General features: G+C 42.3%; 1 protein-coding gene across 2 annotated transcripts in view; it reads right to left on the bottom strand.

The window, feature by feature from the left end:
- Nucleotides 1-6,091: 6,091 nt before the first annotated feature.
- Nucleotides 6,092-22,304, bottom strand: part of HYAL3 (hyaluronidase 3) — a 38,747-nt gene continuing 22,534 nt past the window's right edge. For both annotated transcript variants that reach the window (XM_058166609.1, XM_058166608.1), the window contains exons 2-4: nucleotides 11,913-12,896; nucleotides 9,918-10,007; nucleotides 6,092-9,149 (exon numbers count right to left, since the gene is read on the bottom strand). In XM_058166609.1, the coding sequence (XP_058022592.1) occupies nucleotides 8,724-9,149; nucleotides 9,918-10,007; nucleotides 11,913-12,833 (1,437 nt within the window). In that variant the 5' untranslated portion in view covers nucleotides 12,834-12,896 and the 3' untranslated portion in view covers nucleotides 6,092-8,723. The remainder of the gene's footprint in view (nucleotides 9,150-9,917; nucleotides 10,008-11,912; nucleotides 12,897-22,304) is intronic.

Below are 22,304 nucleotides of genomic sequence, written 5' to 3'. Positions count from 1 at the left end.
AGATAGGGAAGTAAACATAGGCTCCTGCCTGTCAGGTCAGCTGCTTGGGCTTAAAATAGGAATAAGAGAGCCCAAGGAGAAGCTATTGATAGAGCTAGAAAAAGAAATGCCGGGTGGAGAGACCATGAACTATATAAGGCTACAGCAAATATTGGAAAGCTGATTGAAAAGAGAAGGAGAAAAGAAGAGGAAGAAAAATAGAATTGCGGATGTGAGAGACAATTCCCTATGGACGGAAAATGCTAGGTGGAAAGGGAAAATGAGAAAACATGGGAATACTTAGGTTAGAGTAATGCGGAAGTTGCAGCTTTCTTCTCTGATACCTTCTGAAGAAAAATTCTTCAGTGGTAAGGAATAGTGAGCATCTTGGCAGTATTTCCCAAGTCTCTGGAATTCTGTACTGCATACCTTAAAACAAGGATGATGAGGATGATGATGACAGTTAATCTTCAATTCAATTCACAGTATGGAACTGGTAAAAACTGAACAGTTCAAGTCCTAACAGGACCTAAGAGCTGTTAAAGTAGTGTCTGAATATATAGGCAGAGCTGAGTGGAGTGGGTTGGTTTTTTGTTTTGATTTTTGTTTTGCAAAATCAGGATATTCAGGTCTAATAAGTTCAAAATTTCCATGTATCTCAGCAGCCCTTTGGATAGTGCTCCAAGGACTCCTATTACTATTGGTACAACCATTGATTTCTTCCTCCATAATTGTTCAACTTCAACTTGCAAATTGTGATATTTTGTTATTTTTTTCTAGTTGTTTATCATCAATTTTGCATCACCTGGTATTGCAATATCAATGAAGCATATCCCATCCCCCCTCATAGTGATATCAGGCATGTTGTGAGCCAGATGTCTGCCTGTTTGGATCTGAAAGTCTCAAAGAATCTTGACTTGCTCATTTTCAAGAACTTTCTCAATTTGATGTTCCCGTTAATTTTTCCTGCATTTAAACCCAAACTTCTGGCAAAGCTTCCAGTGTATGATTTTGGCAACTCGATCATGATGTTGTAGATAGTCTGAGATTTTGCTGCAGCCACTGATAAGGTGATCCACTCTTTCATCTTTCTCATTGCATAAGTGACATTTGCTGTTGTTGCTGACATGTTGAATTTTTGCTTTCATTTAATTGGTCTGCAAGGCTTGTCCTTGGGCAGCCAAAAACATATGCCTTAATATATTGGCATAGTATATGTGCAGATCCAAGGATTGTGGTCTCTTGCAATTGACAGGTGGAAATTTTGTCAATGCACATTTTCTAAATGCCATTCAAGATTTTTGCTATGGCACCTAGCGTGCCAATAGACACTGGAACTATTAAACTGATGGTTTATGCTATAATCTTTCAATTTTGATTTTTAGTTCTTGATACTTTGTAATTTTCTCCAGTTCTTTGTGTTCTATTATCCTCTAGTATTGCTACATCAATTGTTCACAGTTTATTCTTTTCAACCTCAGCTAAATCTGGTGTGTTATGAGCCAAAACTTTATCAGTTTCTATTTGGTATTCTCACAATATTTTAACCTGCTCATTTTTTACTATATTTCCAAATCTGTGTTTCCAGCAATTTCTCAGTAGTCACCCATGATAACTTTACAGATGTTCCAGTGAATCAGTTCGGCAACTATGTTATATTGAATTACTCCAGCCATCTGAATTGCTCTCTTACATTCTCTCTGTCTGTCTGTCTCTCTCTCTGTCTTTGTCTTTCTGTCTCTGTCTCACACATGCAGGGACACACACACACACACACACCCCTCCAGACTCTGAGAGGACATCATTTGTAAGAGACTAGTCTCAACTTATGCCCTGTCTATAGTCTTACTTTAAAAAAATATATTTTTTTACCACCAGTTTCTCTGTTGTAATATAATGGGATCTAGGCAGTTCTGCAGTTACCTTTTTTCATTATGAATGGTGTCAGTCTTGCAAAACAGGAAGCTTACCTGGATGACCTAATTTTATTTTATTGCAAGGTATTAATAGTATCTTGCAAGTCTGAAAATACATTCTACAATACAGCCTCACCCCCACCCTCATTGTCTTTACAGCCCAAGAAACTAGGGAGGGTTCCTTCTGAGATGTTTGCCACAATCACATTCCTTCTGCAGGGTAAATTACCTCTTGTCTGACCATTCCCCTGGCTGTGGCTCTTCCCCTGTCTCCTAAGGTCATTCCCACATACCATTACACCATCATTTTATGACCTGGCCTAGTATTGGGTTGGGTGCGGAGGGGGGGCAGCTACTCTCTTTGAAATATGCCATTGGAATTTTGAATGTGGAACCAACTGGGACTCCAAGACAGGGATGGTTGTGTAGCTGTTGTCTTTCATGAGTTTCTTGTGGACATTAGTGGCCCTGCCCCAGACATCATCAAGTATGAGATCTGTTTTGTGAGGTTGGTCCACAGAGATCAGTGGGAATTACTATTCACTTACCTTTTTCTCTGCATTGTAGCAGCATCCTGGCTGCCCACATTCTTGGATTCTAGGTTTGGGCTAGCAATGGAGTTCCCAAGATGTATGGTTCTGGGGGACTTCTTGAGGAAGTGGACAGGGCCAAGTGTGAGCTCGGCCACCTACATTCTGGACCCATGCCTCTTCTGGTGGTTTGATCTAAGCAGTGATTAATGCCTCTTTGCAGAAGAGGGTGGCACCTCCTGCTGTGAAGGATGCAGTGGTGCATCCCCCTTTTCAAGACCCCCTCCTTCGACCCAATAGTATTAGGCAATGTTCATGCAGTCTCCAGTCTTCCCTTTTTAGGGAAGATTGTTGAGAAAGTGGTTGGTGCCCAGAACCCTGGATGAAACCGATTACCCAAACTCTTTTAGGTCTGGATTCAGTTCAAAGCACAGCATTGAAATGGCATTGATTGCCCTTGTTGATGACACTTGGAGGGCTTGGGATGGAGTGATGAAACCATTCTGGCCTTCCTGGTCATCTCAGAGGGTTTTGATACCATTGACCGTGGTCTCTTTTGAGACCGGCTTCAGGGGTTGGGAGTGGGAGGCACTGGGATACGATGGTTCTCCTCCTACTTCTGTAATTGGTTCCAGTTGGTATTGGTACGAAAAGAGAGGTTGATCTCTAGGACCCTACAATGTGGGATGCTCCAGAGCTTGAATCTTTTGCCTCTCTCTTTTTTTTAGAATAGAATAGAATATAATTTTTTATTGGCCAAGTGTGATTGGACACACAAGGAATTTGTCTTGGTGCATATGCTCTCAGTGTACATAAAAGAAAAGATACGTTCATCAAAGTACAACATTTACAACACAATTGATGGTCAATATATCAATATAAATCATAAGGATTGCCAGCAACAGGTTATAGTCATACAGTCATAAGTGGAAAGAGATTGGTGATGGGAACTATGAGACGATTAATAGTAGTGCAGATTAAGGTACATAGTTTGACAGTGTTGATGGAATTATTTGTTTAGCAGAGTGATGGCCTTCGGGAAAAAACTGTTCTTGTGTCTAGTTGTTCTGGTGTGCAGTGCTCTATAGTGTCGTTTTGAGGGTAGGAGTTGAAACAGTTTATGTCCAGGGTCTGTAAATATTTTCACGGCCCTCTTCTTGATTCGTGCAGTATACAGGTCCTCAGTGGAAGGCAGGTTGGTAGCAATTATTTTTTCTGCAGTTCTAATTATCCTCTGAAGTCTGTGTTTTTCTTGTTGGGTTGCAGAATCGAACCAGACAGTTATAGAGGTGCAAATGACAGACTCAATCATTCCTCTGTAGAACTGAATCAGCAGCTCCTTGGGCAGTTTGAGCTTACTGAGTTGGCGCAGAAAGAACATTCTTTGTTGTCCTTTTTAAAGATGTTTTTGATGTTAGCTGTCCATTTTAGATTTTGCGATATGATAGAACCTAGAAATTTGAAGGTTTCTACTGTTGATACTGTGTTGTCTAGTATTGTGAGAGGTGGAAGTATGGAAGGGTTTCTCCTAAAGTCTACCACCATTTCTACGGTTTTGAGTGTGTTCAGTTCCAGATTGTTTTGGTTGCACCACAAGGCTAGTCGTTCGACCTCTCGTCTATATGCGGATTCGTCATTGTCTCGAATGAGACCAATCACTGTTGTGTCATCTGCGAACTTCAGTAGCTTAACAGATGGATCATTGGAGATGCAGTCATTGGTATACAGAGAGAAGAGAAGTGGGGAGAGCACACAGCCTTGGGAGGGCCCTGTGCTAATTGTACAGGTATTTGATGTGATCTTGCTTAGCTTCACCTGCTGCTTCCTGTTTGTTAGGAAGCTTGTGATCCACTTACAAGTCTGTTCCGGTACCTGTAGCTGGTTTAGCTTAGTTAGAAGAATGTCTGGAATGATGGTATTGAATGCTGAACTAAAGTCTACAAAAAGGACCCTTGCATAGGTCTTTGGAGACTCAAGATGTTGTAGGATGTAGTGCAGAGCCATATTAACAGCATCATCTGTTGATCTATTTGCTCGGTATGCAAATTGCAAGGGGTCTAACAGCGGATCCGTGATGGTTTTCAAGTAGGAAAGCACTAGCCTTTCAAAGGTTTTCATGACTACAGATGTTAGAGCAACTGGTCTGTAGTCATTCAGTTCCTTGATGGTGGGCTTCTTCGGCACTGGGATGATGGTAGAGCGTTTGAAGCAAGAAGGAACATAACACATCTCTAGTGATTTATTGAAAATAATTTTTTTTAAAGTCTATATGAAACACTGGGGGAGGTCATTTATCAGTATGGGGTCTAGTATCATCACTATGTGAATAACACCTAATTATATTTAAAATGACATGAAAGAAGGGACATGAAAGACGACCCCAACTGGGCGTCCCCCAGGACAATGGTGATACTTTTAATCCTTTAAACCCAGAAGTGCTTCAATGCTCCTGACATGACTGTAGTAGTACCTAATTTCATATCCCTTGCACTTATCCAGACAGGTGATGCTGTGGCAGTGCTGGTTTTGACTTAACCCTGGCAAGATGGAGTAGCTCTAAGTTTTGCCCACACCCCAGGCCCAAATGATATTTTAACTTTTGACTATAGGTGGGGTTGGTGCATAAATTCAAGGTCCTCCTAGATTCATAGCTCCTGCTTAAGGAGCAGATGGTAGCTGTGCCTGGGGGAGGGGCTTTCCATAGATTCATCTGGTGCACCAATTGCACCCTCTCCTGGACTGAGAAGCCTGGCTCATGGTCACTCATATCTTGGTAGTTCCCATCTGGATTATTGCAATGTGCTCTACAATGGGCTGCCCTTCGAGACCCCTCAGAAGCTACAACTGGTAAAGAATGCAGCAGCATGCACAGTGATGGGTGTCTCTAGATTACGCATTTAATACTTTTGTTGCATGAGCTGCACTGGCTTCCGGTTTCTTCTGGGGGCAATTCAAGGTAATGGTTATTACCTTTAAGATCCTACATGGCACAGCACCAGGTTATCTGTGGAACTACCTTTCTCTAAAAACATCTACTGGTCCACAATACCAGTAGATAGGTGGGTCTGCTCCTAGTTCTTTCCTTTAAACATTGCCATTTTATCGGAAGGAGCTAGGAAACATGACTCTCCCATAGCCTATAGAAAGCATTCTTAGCTCAAAGGTTCAAACTTCCTAACTTTTAAAAAGCACTGAAGATCTGGCTTTTCCAAGCCCTAGCACTGAGATAGGATGAGTTGGCTGCATGTTGAACCTGTGACATGGCAACAGGTTTTTATTTTTAATGTTTATGGTTTTAATAGTTTTCATATGGTTTTTATGTTGTTTTAATTCTTGATTGGGAGACATTCAGAGTTCTGTATAAGATGGACAGCTGAATAATGTTTTAAATAAATAAATAAAATGTTCCTCACTTATAAAAATAATTATTTGAATATTAGTTTAATTATGTTAGGGTTAGGGTTATTCAAGTTTTTAAACATCATATTTTAACTATCTTGGGACTGGAGACAAAAGCAAATTGGTCAAGTTCATGTATTGCTTTAATTTATTGGAACTCAGTTTAAGGTGATGTGTGAACTCAGCCAATTGTGGCTTATTTAATCAATTATATATCAATTATATATCAATTATAGTAACTATCTTGGGACTGGAGACAAAAGCAAATTGGTCAAGTTCATGTATTGCTTTAATTTATTGGAACTCAGTTTAAGGTGATGTGTGAACTCAGCCAATTGTGGCTTATTTAATCAATTATATATCAATTATATATCAATTATAGTAAATTATTGGCTTAACCTAAATGAGAATTCAGAAAATTAGGTCTCACATTGCATCTTACAAAGAAATGCATTCTTGTCCGAGGCTGCAGCTTGCAGTCCTTTAGAAGGCTGTTGAATATACTATTTTAGAGAAAGTATTTACCGTATTTTTCAGACTATAAGATGCTCCGGAGTATAAGACGCACCTTATTTTTGGGGGAAGAAAATAAGAAAAAAAACATCTGTTTGAGAGGCTGCGTTTGTAGCCCCCAAAAGCTCCAAAAGCTCCGTTTGCAAAGGAGCGTCTCTTTGCAATGGCAGCCTCTCAAACAGACCTTTTGGAGGCTGTTTGAGAGGCTCTCTGTTTGAGAGGTTGCATTTGCAGCCTCCAAAAGCTCCATTTGAGAGGGTGCGGAGGCAGACGGGTGGGGGCCGGCAGGTGGGCGGGGCTACATTCAGTAGCCCCTAAAGTTTCACCCTCTTTTGGGGGGGAAAAAGTGCATCTTATAATCAGAAAAATACTGGCCAGAATCATACAAATACAGTATCAATGGCTATAAATGTATAATAGATTATGATCCAAGTTTACAATAGGTCATATTCAATGGTGTCTTTCCACAATTAGAAAGTCCATTAATGTACTGATGAATCAAATTTATTTCTACATCTACTTTAGATGTCTGGAGACTTTCTGGAGATTTGACATTCAGGGGATTAATCTCTTGTTGTACAAGGCCAAAAATTAGCAGTCAGTATATTCAGGGAGACAGTCGAGCACACAAGAACATACTGTAAGTAATATATGGAGCTGCCTTGTACTGACTTAACTTTGTCCAAGGAACCTTGTATGGTCTATAGGACTCTGACCAGCAGCAGCTTTCTATAATCTCCAACAGAAATCTTTCCACTTGGGTTCTAGAAAATACAATAAGAGAGACTTGAGAACATTGCACTCAGCCCCACATCTGTCAATTTATTTAGTAGCAAGTGGTGAAGGAACCATATCTGGAAACAGAATGTGTGAATTTTTTGAGGTCAGATGAAAATAGGGGCAACAGGGTCCTTTCACTTTTGGCAGCCTTCTCCCAACTGTTGCATTATTTTGTTGGTTTAAGGTAGTCTTGTTGGTGTTTGCAATTCTTTGTTTCTCCTTTAAAGGTTAATAAGAGCAGGACTGATATAGTCGGTTCAGCTTCAAAATAATTGCATTTAATTTAGGCTTAATTCTTCCTTAAGAATTCTTAATTCTTTCTTCACAAAATGCAAGCGAGAGTCCTAAGATGATACTATTAATAAATGCTGATCAAATTCACGCCGTCCTATATTCAATCACCCATCATGACACTAGATGTGAAGGATCATTTTTAAAGTGACTGGTTATTTTTGCTGACAAAATAGAATGTCCTTTCTCATGCAAGACTCGGAGGACTTTTGATAATCTCTACTCGGTGAGATGACCAAAAGGCCTCCAAGTCTTGCATGAGGTGCTCTGTTAAGTGAACCCAATAAATAGTTTGGGAGAAAAATAAAGAATCCAACCTGACAATGAGCTGAAATGATGTGCTTTCAACCTACTGTATTTTTCGCTCCATAAGACACACTTTTTTGTCTCTCAAAAGTGAGTGGAAATGTCTGTGCGTCTTATGGAACGAATATTACTGAAGCCCCGCCCACCCACCAGCCCCCACCCTTTGGCCGTTTTTGTCCTCTGTGCACCCCATTTTCAGCCTCTGCGAAGGAGGCTGAAAAGAGGTCGCATGGAGGCTGAAAATGGGGTGCACAGAGACTGAAAACGAGCATGCAGAGGCCAAAAACGGGGGGTGCAGAGGCCGAAAATGGGGCACATAGAGGCCAAAAAAGGGACACACAGAGACTGAATATGAGGCATGTGGAGGCCAAAAACAGAACGCACAGAGGCCAAAAATGGGGCATGGGAGGCTGAAAACAGGGCGTACAGAGGTCAAAGACGGGAGTGCATCTTATGGTCAGGTATGTCTTATGGAGCAAAAAATGTGGTACTTTGTTTGCATACAATTGTAAGATGTGCTTTTGTGAAAGACAGAAAAAAATAATTTTGACAGAGCAGATGTGATACAGAGATGCACACATCCATCAACTTGTTGTCATAGCATTAAGAGAAAAGGCAGAATGTGAAGTGGCTGAACGCCAGTCTCACTGGGCAATTCATTTCCCCATCCTCTGTCTGTCCAGTAATGTCAGAAAAGTAGCATTAAATTACATTCCCTGCTAAATTTACTCTAATACAAATACAACAAAAGACTTAAGCCTGTCTCCCTTAGGAACTGGGGCAAGATTAAGACATTGTCAAGGGGGTACAGCTATTGCCAGAACATGTTCGTCCTAAGATTAAATGTAAGTAAAGACAATAGAGAGAAAATATGAGGTAAAAGAAAGGTAATTATCCAAATATAATTCAAGAATTCTGTCATTCTCTTCAAGTTATCAGGAAACATTCACTCCCTAGAACAAAACCTATCAAGATTCCTACTCAATAAAGTGCTGCTTTGGAGAAATCGTTATTGTTCTTTTTGTTTACCATAAATGGAGGTAGGACAGAAATTTGATTCCAAGTCAAAGTCACCATCATGCAGTGCATCATGTACATCGTTATAGTGTGAAGCGTGGTTAGGTTTTGATATCTCAAAGGACTCTATCCTCTGTGGCCTCTCACAGTGGATGCCAGCCCACTTTGGATAGCATTGACACTGAAAATGATTTTGCATTGACACATTTTGGTCTTGAAAATCTGTTATCCCAAAGTCCCCTTCCCGTAGCTGCTGGTCCAGATGGAGAAAGGCTCCTAATTCACTCAGGTCACATCTCACACAACGTCCATTCCCATGACACAGCTGGCGACTACATCTATTTGCTGCTGTAGTCACATTAGCGACATAAGGTCCCAGTGTGGTGGTGATATAACGGTGAAGACTCTTGCAGCTCTCCTGGAGAACATAAGATCAGAATTAGGATTTGGATTTTGAAGAACTCAAGAAGCACTAGGGTGGATCAGGCCAAGAGAACCATCCATTCCAGCATTCTGTTATTAAAGGGACAAATCAGGGGCTTCTATTCATAAGCAGAACATGGATCCCATTAGCATTTTTCACATCTGGTTCTCAGCAATTAGCATGGAAAGGTACACTGTCATCATTAATGGAAGGCAGTATATAGATGAATACTGTTCGATAGTCTTTTCTTCCATGAATTTGATTTAAAAACATCCAGCTTGGAAGTCAACATTATATATTGCAGTAGAAAATTCTGTAAGTTGATTTATGAGATATATAAAACGTTGCCTCAACCTCCTATAATTTTTGTTTGATCACTGTGTATTCTAATACTGTAATAGAAGAAGACAATGTTACCCTTGTTTTCCCTCTAAACACAAATTGGCTTTATATATTTTATTAGGTCCGCTCAAGCTGAAAATGTTACAGGTTTTGGATTATTGGCACAAATATATGAACAATGTCCTCTAAGAAGACCCAACCATAAAAGAATGATAGAGAATTAGCGAAATCTCACTATTGGAAAAATGTATTACTTCATGAATCTACAGTATCTTGCCTAAATCAGAGTTTAAAGCTGGATAGAATCTCCCCAACAGCTGCTAGGAATGCCACTGGTGCAGAGGAAATGATATGGACCTTTTTCATGCTCAAGTTTCACCTACACAGTACGAAACATACAAATGTTTCAGAGCTACTCACAAGTGATCGAGAGTAGGAGAGGTCGCCCCAGAGTACAACCCCTGCACTGCCAAGTGCTGCACTTTCTCCAATTGTATTTATCAGGTCAGCCTGAATCAAACAAAAGAAAGAAGAGAAAATGTAAGGATCTGTCCCAGCTGGTTCCTCAGGAAAGCAAAATTCTTGATTCCATTAAGTTTTTTTTTTATTTTGTCACAACAATATACACACGCATCAACATAAAATATCTACATATCATATAAGCATATATATGAGCAAAAGTATGCAATAACTATATTAATTTGATATAATGAAAGGAAACAATAGGACAGGAACGGTAGGCACTTTTGTGCTCTTATGCACGAGAAAGTGGTTGCAGTAAAGTCAGGTGGAATTTGAAAACCCAGAGCACAAAACAATTATCCTGGTTCCCCAAACCCAACCTCCCTGATCAGTCTACCAGCAGCCAATGTGATGCCGCAAGGTTGTTTTGAGAATGCTGAGGTGCTAGGCAGATAACAGTTTACTCTCAGGGCACGACAGCCTTCGAACCAGGCTGGAACCGTCTCCAAAGACAATCCCTAATTCCCAAGCAGTTTCAGCAAAAGCAAAAACATGTGGAAAATGCCAGCAAGCCTTCCTCCCCCACCCCTCACCTTTCAACAGAATGGCAGGACATGATAGTGGATAGGGAGTAGCTCTGTATGAGATGTCTATGGAGATTCTTAGTCATCCAGGTCATGGTTGTCCCAAAAGTGCTTTTTCAAGAGGCAACTGGACTTTCTGGTTTTTCTTTGAAAACATTTCACTCCTTGGATGAAGAGCGAAACGACTTCAAAGAAAAAGTTGCCTCTTGAGAAAGCACCTTTGGGACTCTGTATGAGAGGTTCACGTTATAATTTTAGTGATATAAAACCTTTATTAAGCTGGTTTCAATGGAGCGTTGAGATCTATTTTCAGAGACCTAGAGGTATAGTGTGATCTTTTTCCATATAGATACTCCAAATCGGTACTTACGAGTTAGAAGAGTAATGAGATGAACTGGGCTTCAGCTAGCATAATTGGGTATTGGAGTCTAAAAGAGCTGGGGGATCACCAGCTTGGGATAAGTGACAAAGCAAGCCAGAGACTTTATTATTCATGAGAGACACTTATGTTCCATTGAATTCACTGGTCAAACAAATCTTGCATGTGTCCTCATGGCTGAAGAGCCTGACAGATTTGTTTGACCATTGCACCAAAGACCAAATGAATACCTATAACTCAAGCAATAATCATTTTTTAGTTCTATGTACACATTTTTGGAACACCAAAAGAAATTAAACTACCCGGTAATACTTTACAGGATAGTAATGGTATGAAAAAACATTTTCTGTAAAAATTTCCCAACTCCTATTTTCCATTATGCATAGTGTTATTTATATGAGATTTTTTTTCAATGCAAACTGAACGTTTTCCATTGAATTGTTCTTTTAAAAAAATTCCAATTCAAAATTTTCAGGAAAATCTACAACACTGAACAGAGTCAGAATAAAAATCTAACAAGAGCAAACTCTTTTTATTTAATTACTCAGTTTAGCCTGTTTGAAAAAGATGCAATTTGTCTCTACAGCTGTTGTTAATAAGTAGCTTTTTTTCTTTCTATTAAAACAATAATCTGCAAAATTAATGAATGGACCTTACTTACTGCAGTTCTATTTTTAAACATAGTATTTTTACTGCAACTGATGACTCAAGACTGAAATACTGTTTACTGAATGGCCATGAAGCAGGAAGTTTCTCCCACATTTAATCTACTCCTAGAATACTTGGAAGAACTATTCAGAGCTGACAGTAGATTGTGTGGATGGGGAAACTACTATGGAAAAAAAGTGAGATAAATATAACAAAAGAATCATATACTATAGAAATGAATACAGCTCAAAAATGTTTTCCAGCCAAATAGTAGATGTAACTATTATTTGCAAACCCTGGATCTATCATTTCCCCTTTCTCTGAGTGTCCCATAGTGCTTACCTCAGTTAAATACTTTGAAGAACGCCTGTAGGAAACCCTGGAATATGGTAACACAGGAAGTGGATGTTCTGGGCCAAACTGTGCCACACGGAATGCCTCTCCGAGACGGTGGTGTACATAATGCTGGCGGTACAAAGCTGGTACTTTCAGTGGAAGGTAAATACTGGGATAGAGGGCTGAGGAGAGCTTCCACAACCACATGAGCTGATCATTCCACAGGACCTCCTTCGGATTACATTGGCCAGTATAGTTCTCCTCTTTCCCCCATTTGTCATTGAAACAATCAGGAAACCTGTAGAAGCCCCAGAAACCATGTGGCCTCAGCTTCTTTCCCAGAGCTAGAGTAGTCTCCATCAGCACCCGTGCGGCCTCTTCGAACTCTACCTTAGCTAAGCGAGTTTGCTCCTCAGGAGAGAGTCCACGAAATCTTTTCCTCACCCATTGTTTAGAGGCCTCCCTATAAACCATTTTGGGCACCCAGTTTCTTCTCCAGAGAGGTCGCCACTCCTCCCAGTCTACTACTGCCAGACCTTGGAAGTTATTGTTCAAGAGTTCTGTGATTTCCTTAGTGGCTTTCTCTAGATGTCTCTTCAGATTAACCTTCTGAGGGATCCCTCCATTATGCCAGTCACCCTGTGGAGATATGTAGGGATACAGTCCAAACTTGTTTTTGTAAAAAATGGTCATATTTTGTCCACAGAACACATTGCCTTTATTCTCCACAATGCCATAGACTTCCAGAGGTAATCTAACCCCAAAATGCTCTTGACATCTGATTGTGGGTAAATTCCACACCACAACAAATGGTTTATGCTGGATGATGGGACTGGCAGCTGCCTGCTTCCAGCTATTCCCTGCCAGGGGTCTAACAGATGCAGTACAGAAGGTGATGCAGATCCAGATAATTCTCTCCAGGATCATGGTGGATGGAATAAGCTGGTATCTGTTCTGGAACTCCTCAAGCTTTGTTCATAAATGCATCCCCTGACAAAGAGAAAGGGAGTGATGGATTAAATAAAACCTGTCTGCCCCTTATTTACTTCTAACTCAATAGCATATAATGCAAAGAAAATTAAAAATAGATGGACTTAATTAAAGTCAAACCACTAGCTACAGAGAACCTTGTAATCGTAGCAGTTAAAATGTCAGATTAGAATTGGGGACACCCAGGTTTGCCTCCTCCCTCAGAATAACTAATGAGTTGTGCTATGGACAGCAGGGCAGATTTAAAATTAAATAAATAATAAATAATAAATAATAAATAAATAATAAATAATAAATAAATAATAAATAATAAATAATAAATAATAAATAATAAATAATAATAAATAATAAATAATAAATAATAATTTAAATAATAAATAATAAATAAATAATAAATAATAAATAAATAATAAATAATAAATAAATAATAAATAAATAATAAATAATAAATAATAAATAATAAATAAATAATAAATAATAAATAATAAATAAATAATAAATAAATAATAAATAATAAATAATAAATAATAAATAATAAATAATAAATAATAAATAAATAATAAATAATAAATAAATAATAAATAAATAATAAATAATAAAGTTATCTGACACATTCATTGTACAAGCTGTATTTTAATATGAGAATCCGGCTTCATGAGCGAAATGCTTTGTTTATTACAGAGTAGGAAGTAGGAAGCTTCTGGCCTCAGGTTCTCTTGTTCACATTTGTGAGGATTGCTTGCTGTTTTTCTAAAAGCCTGCTAGTGAAGAGGGAAAGAGAGGGTGCCAGAATTAAAACAAATGCCAAAAGAGCAAAAGAAAGCATCACTCGAGATCAAGGGTGTCAAACTCGATTTCACTGAGGGTGGCATCAGGGTTGTGTCTTACCTCGGGGTGGGGGGCCACGGGGGGCATGGTTGGGGTGGGTGTGGCCAGCTCAACATCACTCGTGTTGGGGCACCTGTGATGGCCTGAGCGCTCCGCCAGCAAAAACGGGCTCCCAAGCTCTGTTTTCACTGGCACAGGGGTGCAGGAGGCTGTTGCAGCCAAAAACCGAGCTCAGGAGCCCATTTTTGCTGGCAGAGGCATTGCGGGCTGGTCCTTCGCTGTTTCCAGGACGGCCCTATGGGCCAGATCTAAGCACCCAGCGGGCCAGATCCGGCCCCCGGGCCTTGAGTTTGACACCCCTGCTCTAGATCATTAGGAATCAGGTTGCCTTAAAGAATTACTACTATTAGATCAGCTTTATAAACATCTGTGATCTTAGGAGATGTAATGTATCTTTAAAAGTTTTGGCGGGAAAAAAGCACGTTGCTGATTGGTTGAAGCCCCTGGCTAAACTGTATATAAAGAGAGGTTTTTCCCAGCACTGGCTGCTGGGTTCACCATATAGTAAAGAGCTGTTGTCACTATCCTGGTCTCCTGCCTCGTTATTGCCCGAATTTAACACTGGCGACGAAGGTGGGATTTCGAGGCTAAGAGCGCCGGGAAAAGAGCTGAACTCACCAGGAAGACGCGAACCCAGCAAACAAGGGGCGGAAAGCAGCGATGTCCGGCTACACACCGCCAGCGCCATTCGACCCAGCTAAGGAAAAATGGGGGTCATACATGGCTCGTTTCGAGTGTTTCCTCGAGGCGAACGAACTTCAAGGAGTCTCAGACAACAGGAAACGAGCGTATTTCCTGAGCCACTGCGGTCCAGAAGTTTTTGACACCGCAGAATCCCTGGCGGAGCCAACGCCGGTACAGTCGGTACCGTGGCAAACTCTGCAGACTCTATTGAAAGCCCATTATGCACCAACGCCGTCCAAGTACGTGCAACGGTTCGGTCGGAGGCGCAGGCAGCAAGAGGGCGAGTCCATCAGCGCATACATGGCCGCCCTGAGGAAAGCCTCAAAACATTGCGAGTACCGAGACTTGGATGAGGCGTTGCTGGAGCAACTCATCCGCGGGGTCAGGGACATCCGTTTGCGGAGGCGGCTGCTGTCTAAAAGCAACCTAACGCTGGCAAACGCCTTGGACGAAGCCAGGGCTCACGAGATGTCTACCCAAGCGGCGGAAACCCTACAAAAGCCGCTCGCACCAACGGCTGGTGCGAAATCGACCCCGGTCCACAATGAAGAGGTCCAGGCCGAATCGGACGGTGAGGAGGAGGAAGGAGTCTTCCACACCAGGAGGCCGGAGAAAGAAGACCGGGGTGACTGCGCAAGTTGCGGAGGGCAACACCAACGACAACAATGCAAATTTAAGGATGCGGTGTGTCGGCGGTGCGAAAGGAAGGGGCACATAGCACAGGCCTGTCGAGCACCCCAACATTCCCGCCAAAAATTCAAACCGGCCAATCAGACCACGGGAGCGAAGCAGCCCGCGATTGGTCAATTCAAAAAGGCGCGGTTGAATCAGACTGTCGTGAGAGTGGGTCACGCATCAACACGCCTAGAAAAAAATCTTTACAAAGGCAAAGATTGAGGGGTGCCGTGCCGATTGGAGGTGGACACGGCTCATCGATCACGATCATGTCCTGGGACACTCGTGAGAGCCTTACCCGCCATCGCAAAGCGCAAGCTGAAAACACAGAAATTAAAGGTACAAGACTACCAAGGGAATCGCATCCCTGTTCGAGGGGTAACGTCCGTCCACGTCGAGTATGGACAATACAAGAAAACTCTGCCCATCACCATAGTCGATGGGACCCTGCCAAGCTTGTTGGGACTGGACTGGTTCCGAGCATTGGGCATGGGAGTGACTGGAATCTTCAGAAACGAAGTCGACCTCAAAGACGCACTCGTGAAAGAATTTGGGGACGTTTTCAGAGACTGCCTGGGCAAGTACACGGGGACCCCTATCTCTTTTAACTTAGACCCCCAAGTTGCCCCTATCCGTCTAAAGGCTAGGAGGGTCCCATTCGCCCTAAAGCCCAGGATTGACCGGGAACTGGACAAGCTAGTAAACCAGGGAATTCTAGTGCCAGTTGACCATGCTAAGTGGGAGACCCCTATAGTCACCCCAGTCAAACCGGACGGGTCGGTCCGGATTTGCGCTGACTACAAGGCAACGCTTAACAAAGCGTTGCAAAAGAGTGCTTACCCCGTCCCGGTGGTACAGCACTTACTGCACTCAATGGGGCAAGGGCAAGTTTTTGCCAAGCTAGACTTGGCCCAAGCCTATCAACAGCTGCCCGTAGATAGCAGCACAGCGCGAGCGCAGACAATTGTGACTCACAGAGGGGCTTTTAAGTGTACCCGGTTACAGTTTGGGGTTAGTGTGGCTCCAGGGTTATTTCAGAACCTAATGGAGCGGCTATTGCAGGGCCTACCAGGGGTGGTACCATACTTTGACGATGTACTGGTATCCGCTGAGAATCTAGAGGAATTAGGGGTAAGGCTGCGAAAAGTTTTGGGCATTTTCTGGTCTGCGGTCTCACAGTTAAACTGAACAAATGCCAGATCGGGGTTGAGTCTGTGGAATTCCTGGGCTACCGGATAGACAGGGAAGGATTCACCCCACTGAGAGCAAGGTACGGGCCATCAGGAAGGCCCCGGTTCCAAAGAACAAAACGGAGTTACAGGCATTCTTAGGTCTGGTCAACTTCTACGCGGTATTCTTAAGAATAAGGCAACAGTAGCCGAGCCGCTGCATAAATTACTAGCAAAGACGGCTGCATGGTCTTGGGGAAAGGCGGAAGCTAGGGCATTAGAAGGGTAAAGAATCTCCTATCGGTGATAGCCTCCTTATCCAATACAATGGCACGCTGCCATTAGTGTTAAGCTGCGATGCATCTCCCTATGGGGTGGGGGTGTGCTCAGCCACAGGTTACCAAATGGCACAGAAGCCCCTATTGCATATTACTCCCGAACCATGTCATCAACTGAAAGGAATTATAGCCAGCTTGATAAGGAAGCCTTGGCTATAGTCTCCGGAGTAAAGAAATTCCATGAATATGTATTTGGTCGTGATTTTGAAATCATCACGGACCATAGACCTTTGCTAGGTCTGTTGGCAGGCGACCGCCCAACGCCCGTGGCACTTTCGCCAAGACTGACCCGATGGACTATCTTCCTGGCAGCATATTCTTACAAATTACTACACCGGCCAGGAAAGGAATTAGGGCATGCAGACGCCCTGAGCAGATGCCCGTTACCAGAGACTATCGAAGACCCCACTCCGGGGATACCAGTTCTGCTAATTGACTCTTTGGACTCTGGCCCAGTCACATCCAAAGAGGTGGCTCGGCTTCGTATAAGGACATTACAATAAGAACTGTAATTGGTTGGGTACAAAGAGGTTGGCCGCTGCGGGCGGCGTTTAAAGAGTTTGTAAAAACGTGGGAACTCTCGGCTCAAGGGGTGCCTGCTATGGGGGATCGAGTGGTGATCCCGGAGAAATTGAGGAAAAAGGTATTGGATCTCCTTCACGAAGGTCACCCAGGGATCGTGAGAATGAAGGGTCTAGCGAGAAGCTATGTGTGGTGGCCCTTAATGGACTCGGAAATTGCTGAAAGGGTAGGGAAATGCCAGGCCTGCCAGGAGTCCAGACCGCTACCCCCAACGGCCCCGATTCGGGAATGGGAGAGACCCCAGGGCCCTTGGTCTAGGATCCATATCGATTTTGCCGGCCTCTTCCACGGCCAAACTTTTCTGGTAGTAGTCGATGCCTACTCCAAATGGCTGGAAATCATTCTCATGAGATCCATGACAGCCGAGGCCGTGATTTCAGTCCTACGGCACCTATTTGTAACCCACGGGTTGCCCGACACTTTAGTCTCCGATAACGGCCCGCAATTCACGGCAACCCAGTTTGAGGGGTACTTGGCAGAGGAGGGCATCCGACATGTCCTCTCGGCGCCTTTCCACCCTGCGACGAACGGCCTTGCAGAACGTTTCGTTCGGAGCGCAAAGGAAGCATTGTCCAGAATCAGGCCAGGCGATTGGCAAACAAAAATCGATACATTCTAGCAGTCCAACACAGAACCCCTGTGTAACAACTGGCCGCAGCCCGGCAGAGCTATTAATGGGTCGGAAGCTTAGGTGCCCACTAGACCGTTTAAACCCAAACTACACACCAGACGGTTACAAAGGGGCACACGGTAAAACAAGAGGGATGGCAGTAGGCGACCTAGTGTGGGCACACAACTACAGCGAGGGCCCGACCTGGTTAGCAGGAAAAATCCTAGAAATAACAGGACCAAAATCATATCTAGTAGAGATAGAGGATGGCCGGGTATGGAAGCGCCACATAGACCAAATAAGGAAACGCATAACCGGTAAATCAGAATCAGACGAAACAGGCCCTGACTATCCAATGTTTGAATCCACAGCTGACTCAAACCCGGGGCAAACGCGGGACTTATCTGAGTTCCAGGAGGTCCAGCGACGCCAACCGGTTCCTCCTGAAAACAGCAGGGACGACTCTGCAAATAATCCAGGGCCGGATGGCCTAGAGGAGGAGCTGAGAGGAACAAACAGTCCCTCCGGTCAGCTCGACTCACTCCCAGAGAATGAATTGCGCAGGTCCGAAAGAGTCAGGAGACGCCCAGTCTACTTGCGTGATTACGTTGAAAAATAAGATGTTAATCTTATGTAAATAGTGGTAAGGTGTTTTCTGGGAGGGAAGGAGTGTAATGTATCTTTAAAAGTTTTGGCGGGAAAAAAGCACGTTGCTGATTGGTTGAAGCCCCCGGCTAAACTGTATATAAAGAGAGGTTTTTCCCAGCACTGGCTGCTGGGTTCACCATATAGTAAAGAGCTGTTGTCACTATCCTGGTCTCCTGCCTCGTTATTGCCCGAATTTAACAGGAGATATTTCACTTGTTTGGCCCATGGCTTGCAAAATATCATTTTATGACAAATAGGAAACAGTCTTCCTTGTGGTGGGCATGTCCTGTGTGGATCAATCATCTTCCTTTTGCAACAAACCAAGTCTTACAGTAGGTATGCATTAGGTAACTTTAAAAATATACCTTTTGCATTGAGTTTCCCCAACCCACTATCCGTCCCAACCAATCAATTAATCTTTATTCAGACATAGATCAGCAAATAAAACACAAAAATCACAATTAGAATAAAGAGGGAAACATATTTGTTCTAAAATAAGAGGATTAGAAGAAATACTATGCCACACTGCACTAACTATAGAACAGTACTTACCTGTGGTCGGGGAAATGAAGTCAGATTGATCTGATAATAACAACTTAAAACAAGTCAGAAGGACCAGGATAAAGAATGGAGATAAAAATTCCTGCCGCGTACCTGCCTAGCGGCAGAATATATTCTACCATTTAAGTGATGCCTCTCCTTTTAGTAATGGGAGGGCATTGAATCTGACCAAGAATAAATCCCTTCTAAATTTTGGGATCATTAGCAACTAAGATATCTAGTTGGTTGGAAAAAGTGTGCTTCTGGATAGCACAGGAAAGTCCACTTGCAGCTCTAAATCAATGGCCTGCTCTTTGAGATCAGCTAATGCGTGTTCATAATCCAGCATAGGCTATGCATGATTGGCTATGAAGTTGTACTTTGGCATATATCGCCCTGGTACGAGGAAGACTCAGATTATCAAATCATAATTAAAAGAGCCAAGCTAGCTGGGGGGAAAAAGGAAAGCTTAAACCAACAGGAGAAAATGAAAATCCAGGCAATAGTTTATAGTTTAAGTAGGCCAGCTTCACAGTGGAGGACCATGTCTGAAATGCATGGAGGTGCACCTGTCTCTAATATTTGTCTTTTTAAGTGATGCTATAAATAACTTAAGGACATTGATTATGAGAAGTGGCCTTCAAATCATAAAAAGGATAAAATAGATTGGCTTTGGTATGTGGTTCCCAAGGAAACGCATGGAGGAGGGGGGATGAAACAAAATTCTCCACAGTTGACTGAGCAGATCTAGGCAAGTGAAGGAACTCCTCAGGAGATAAATCCAAGGACTAAATTTTGAAGGTGGAAATAGTGAGAATGTTTAAGGGGGAACTGCACGGCAAAGACTGTTGTTAACTAGGTACCTAAAATTAAATCCTGGTGAGTAAGACACATTTGGATCAACACAGAAAATGCTGGAAGGAATGACTCTATGGCAGTTATGCATCTTCCCAACCAAGATGTACAAGTTTCTGTCTGGGCAACTTCCACTTGAGGATTTGGATTGTTTGCTTTGTTAATACCTAGTTGAAAAAACTGCAGACCAACCTCTTTCTACAATTTTAAAAACCTAGTTTGCATTGATTAGGCTTTTGATTTCTCCCACATTGAAAGAAACCAAGATAAGATAAAATGCAATTTTCCCATTCTGCTGTCAAATAGATGTCAACTCTCATAAACCTCAGCCAGGAAAATTATGGAAACTGATTCTCCCCCCCCCACTTCACTTGGAAGGCACTATATTAGGGCAGGCTAGACTAGAGCATTTCTTCCAATTCAAACTTTCTGATTAAACTAAACTGGTTACAGATTAAAACTACAAACTTCTAATGTGGTTGATAAGTCAATATCAAACTCTTTTCCACACTTGTATCATGGCAGAAGCAGCAGGCTTGAAATCCAAACTTCATTGCAGACCCAAAAATTAATTCTCTGTACAATATTTTACTCACACTTTGGGGGTCTACATTAGTAACATGATCATCATGGGAATACTCCAACAGTCACCTCACCATTTTACAATATTTCCTGTTAGCAGTAAGGCAGTAAGTCTTTTCTCCTAGCTGCTATTTCACAAGTTGTGCAATGCAGCCTCCAAGCCGATAATTCTATAATATTTGTCGATAATGTTCCTGCTTCTATTTTGTTGCTTTTATTTGATCTGTGTTTTTGTATGAGAAATATACTAATGGAGATTATTTTAGTAAAATATAGTATACTCTCATTTAATATCTATCCGTGCTTCTGTGTGTGAAAGTGAACAGAAAGAGAGTAGCTTTTATCTTGGGTAAGGCAGAAATAGCTCAAGGAAAGTACCAAAAACAGAATAGCATTGTGCTCTGAATAATAGGACACTTGAAAAGCCCTCTTTGATGTGCCATATTCATAGCTGAAATGAGAGGCACTGAATGTAATTTTGCTTAGGATAAATTATCTTTGAGAACCAGCTTGATGAAGTGGTTAAAAGCATCAGGCATGAAACCAGGAGACTGAGAATTCTAGCACAGGGCTAACCGGGTGACTTTGGGCCAGCCATTCTCTCTGCCCTAGGAAAGAAAGGACAAAACCTTTCCAAAAATCTAGCCAATAAATCTTAGAGGTTTGTCCAAGAGTCAGAATAAATTCAAAGCCACCAGATACAAAACTTTACATTTTGAAAAGCATTAATTGGAAGTGATTTGGGATTCAGTATTCAGTAATGAGGAGGGCAATATTTTGTAAAAGCCTACAAGAACGCTCCTTTCAGTCCCTGTGTAGTGGCAATGTGAAAGACCCGTCCTAATCCATCCAATGACTTCTGTCCTTTCTTCTCTCCCACTTCCAATAAATGAATGCAAACACCACATTTGGAGTTGAATCTCCAAATTGAACCAATTTGTGCTGCCACAAGTGGGGCAGTTTAATATTTGAGCCACTGGCCCCAGACTTTTTTGCTGGGCCAACCAGGAATATAATTCTGGCCACTATCACATTGTTTAGGAGATTTTTCTTCTTCAGAAGGGCAATGTGATTGGATCACACATTAGTCACCAATGAAAGGTAAAGTAAAGGTTCCCCAAGCACATACGTGCTAGTCGTTCCTGACTCCAGGGGGCGGTGCTCATCTCTGTTTCAAAGCCAAAGAGCCAGCGCTGTCTCTGTGGTCATGTGGCCAGCATGACTAAACGCCAAAGGCACATGGAACGCTGTTACCTTCCCACCAAAGGTGGTCCCTATTTTTCTACTTGCATTTCTTACGTGCTTTCGAACTGCTAGGTTGGCAGAAGCTGAGACAAAAAACCCGTTATATGGTGCTAGGGATTCGAACCGCCAAACTGCCAATCTTTCAATCGACAAGCTGAGTGTCTTAGCCACTGAGCTGCCACGTCCCCATAGTCGCCAATGATGTTTTCCCAAATATCAGGGCATTGATCAGGTGCCCAGGCAATTGGTGGGGTTTTTTGACCCAGAGGCAATGAGCAGTAAATAAAAATCCAATAAATAAAGGGATTTTAAACATTATTATTCGCTCGAAAAAAGCAGTTGAAAGCTTAACATAAAAAGTATACCTACCAACAAGATAATACTCAAATATCTTACAAGATGTCAGGAGCTCCTTAATAACAACAGCATAGATAATCCAAGGGCAACCAGTTTCCAGGGTACCAGTGCTAGGTTCCATGCAGAAGCTCCCAACAAGCAACAATAATCCTAAGGTTTTTATCGAAAGCTGGCACCATGACTTCATGCTATGATGCTAAGGCTGCAAGACCTGGTCTTGATTGGCTGGCAAATG

Source organism: Ahaetulla prasina, chromosome 2 (genome assembly GCF_028640845.1).
Source record: "Ahaetulla prasina isolate Xishuangbanna chromosome 2, ASM2864084v1, whole genome shotgun sequence".
Classification (NCBI taxonomy): Eukaryota; Metazoa; Chordata; class Lepidosauria; order Squamata; family Colubridae; genus Ahaetulla; species Ahaetulla prasina.
Note: the sequence above shows the minus strand (reverse complement) of the source record. Positions and strands in the feature narration are given on the sequence as shown.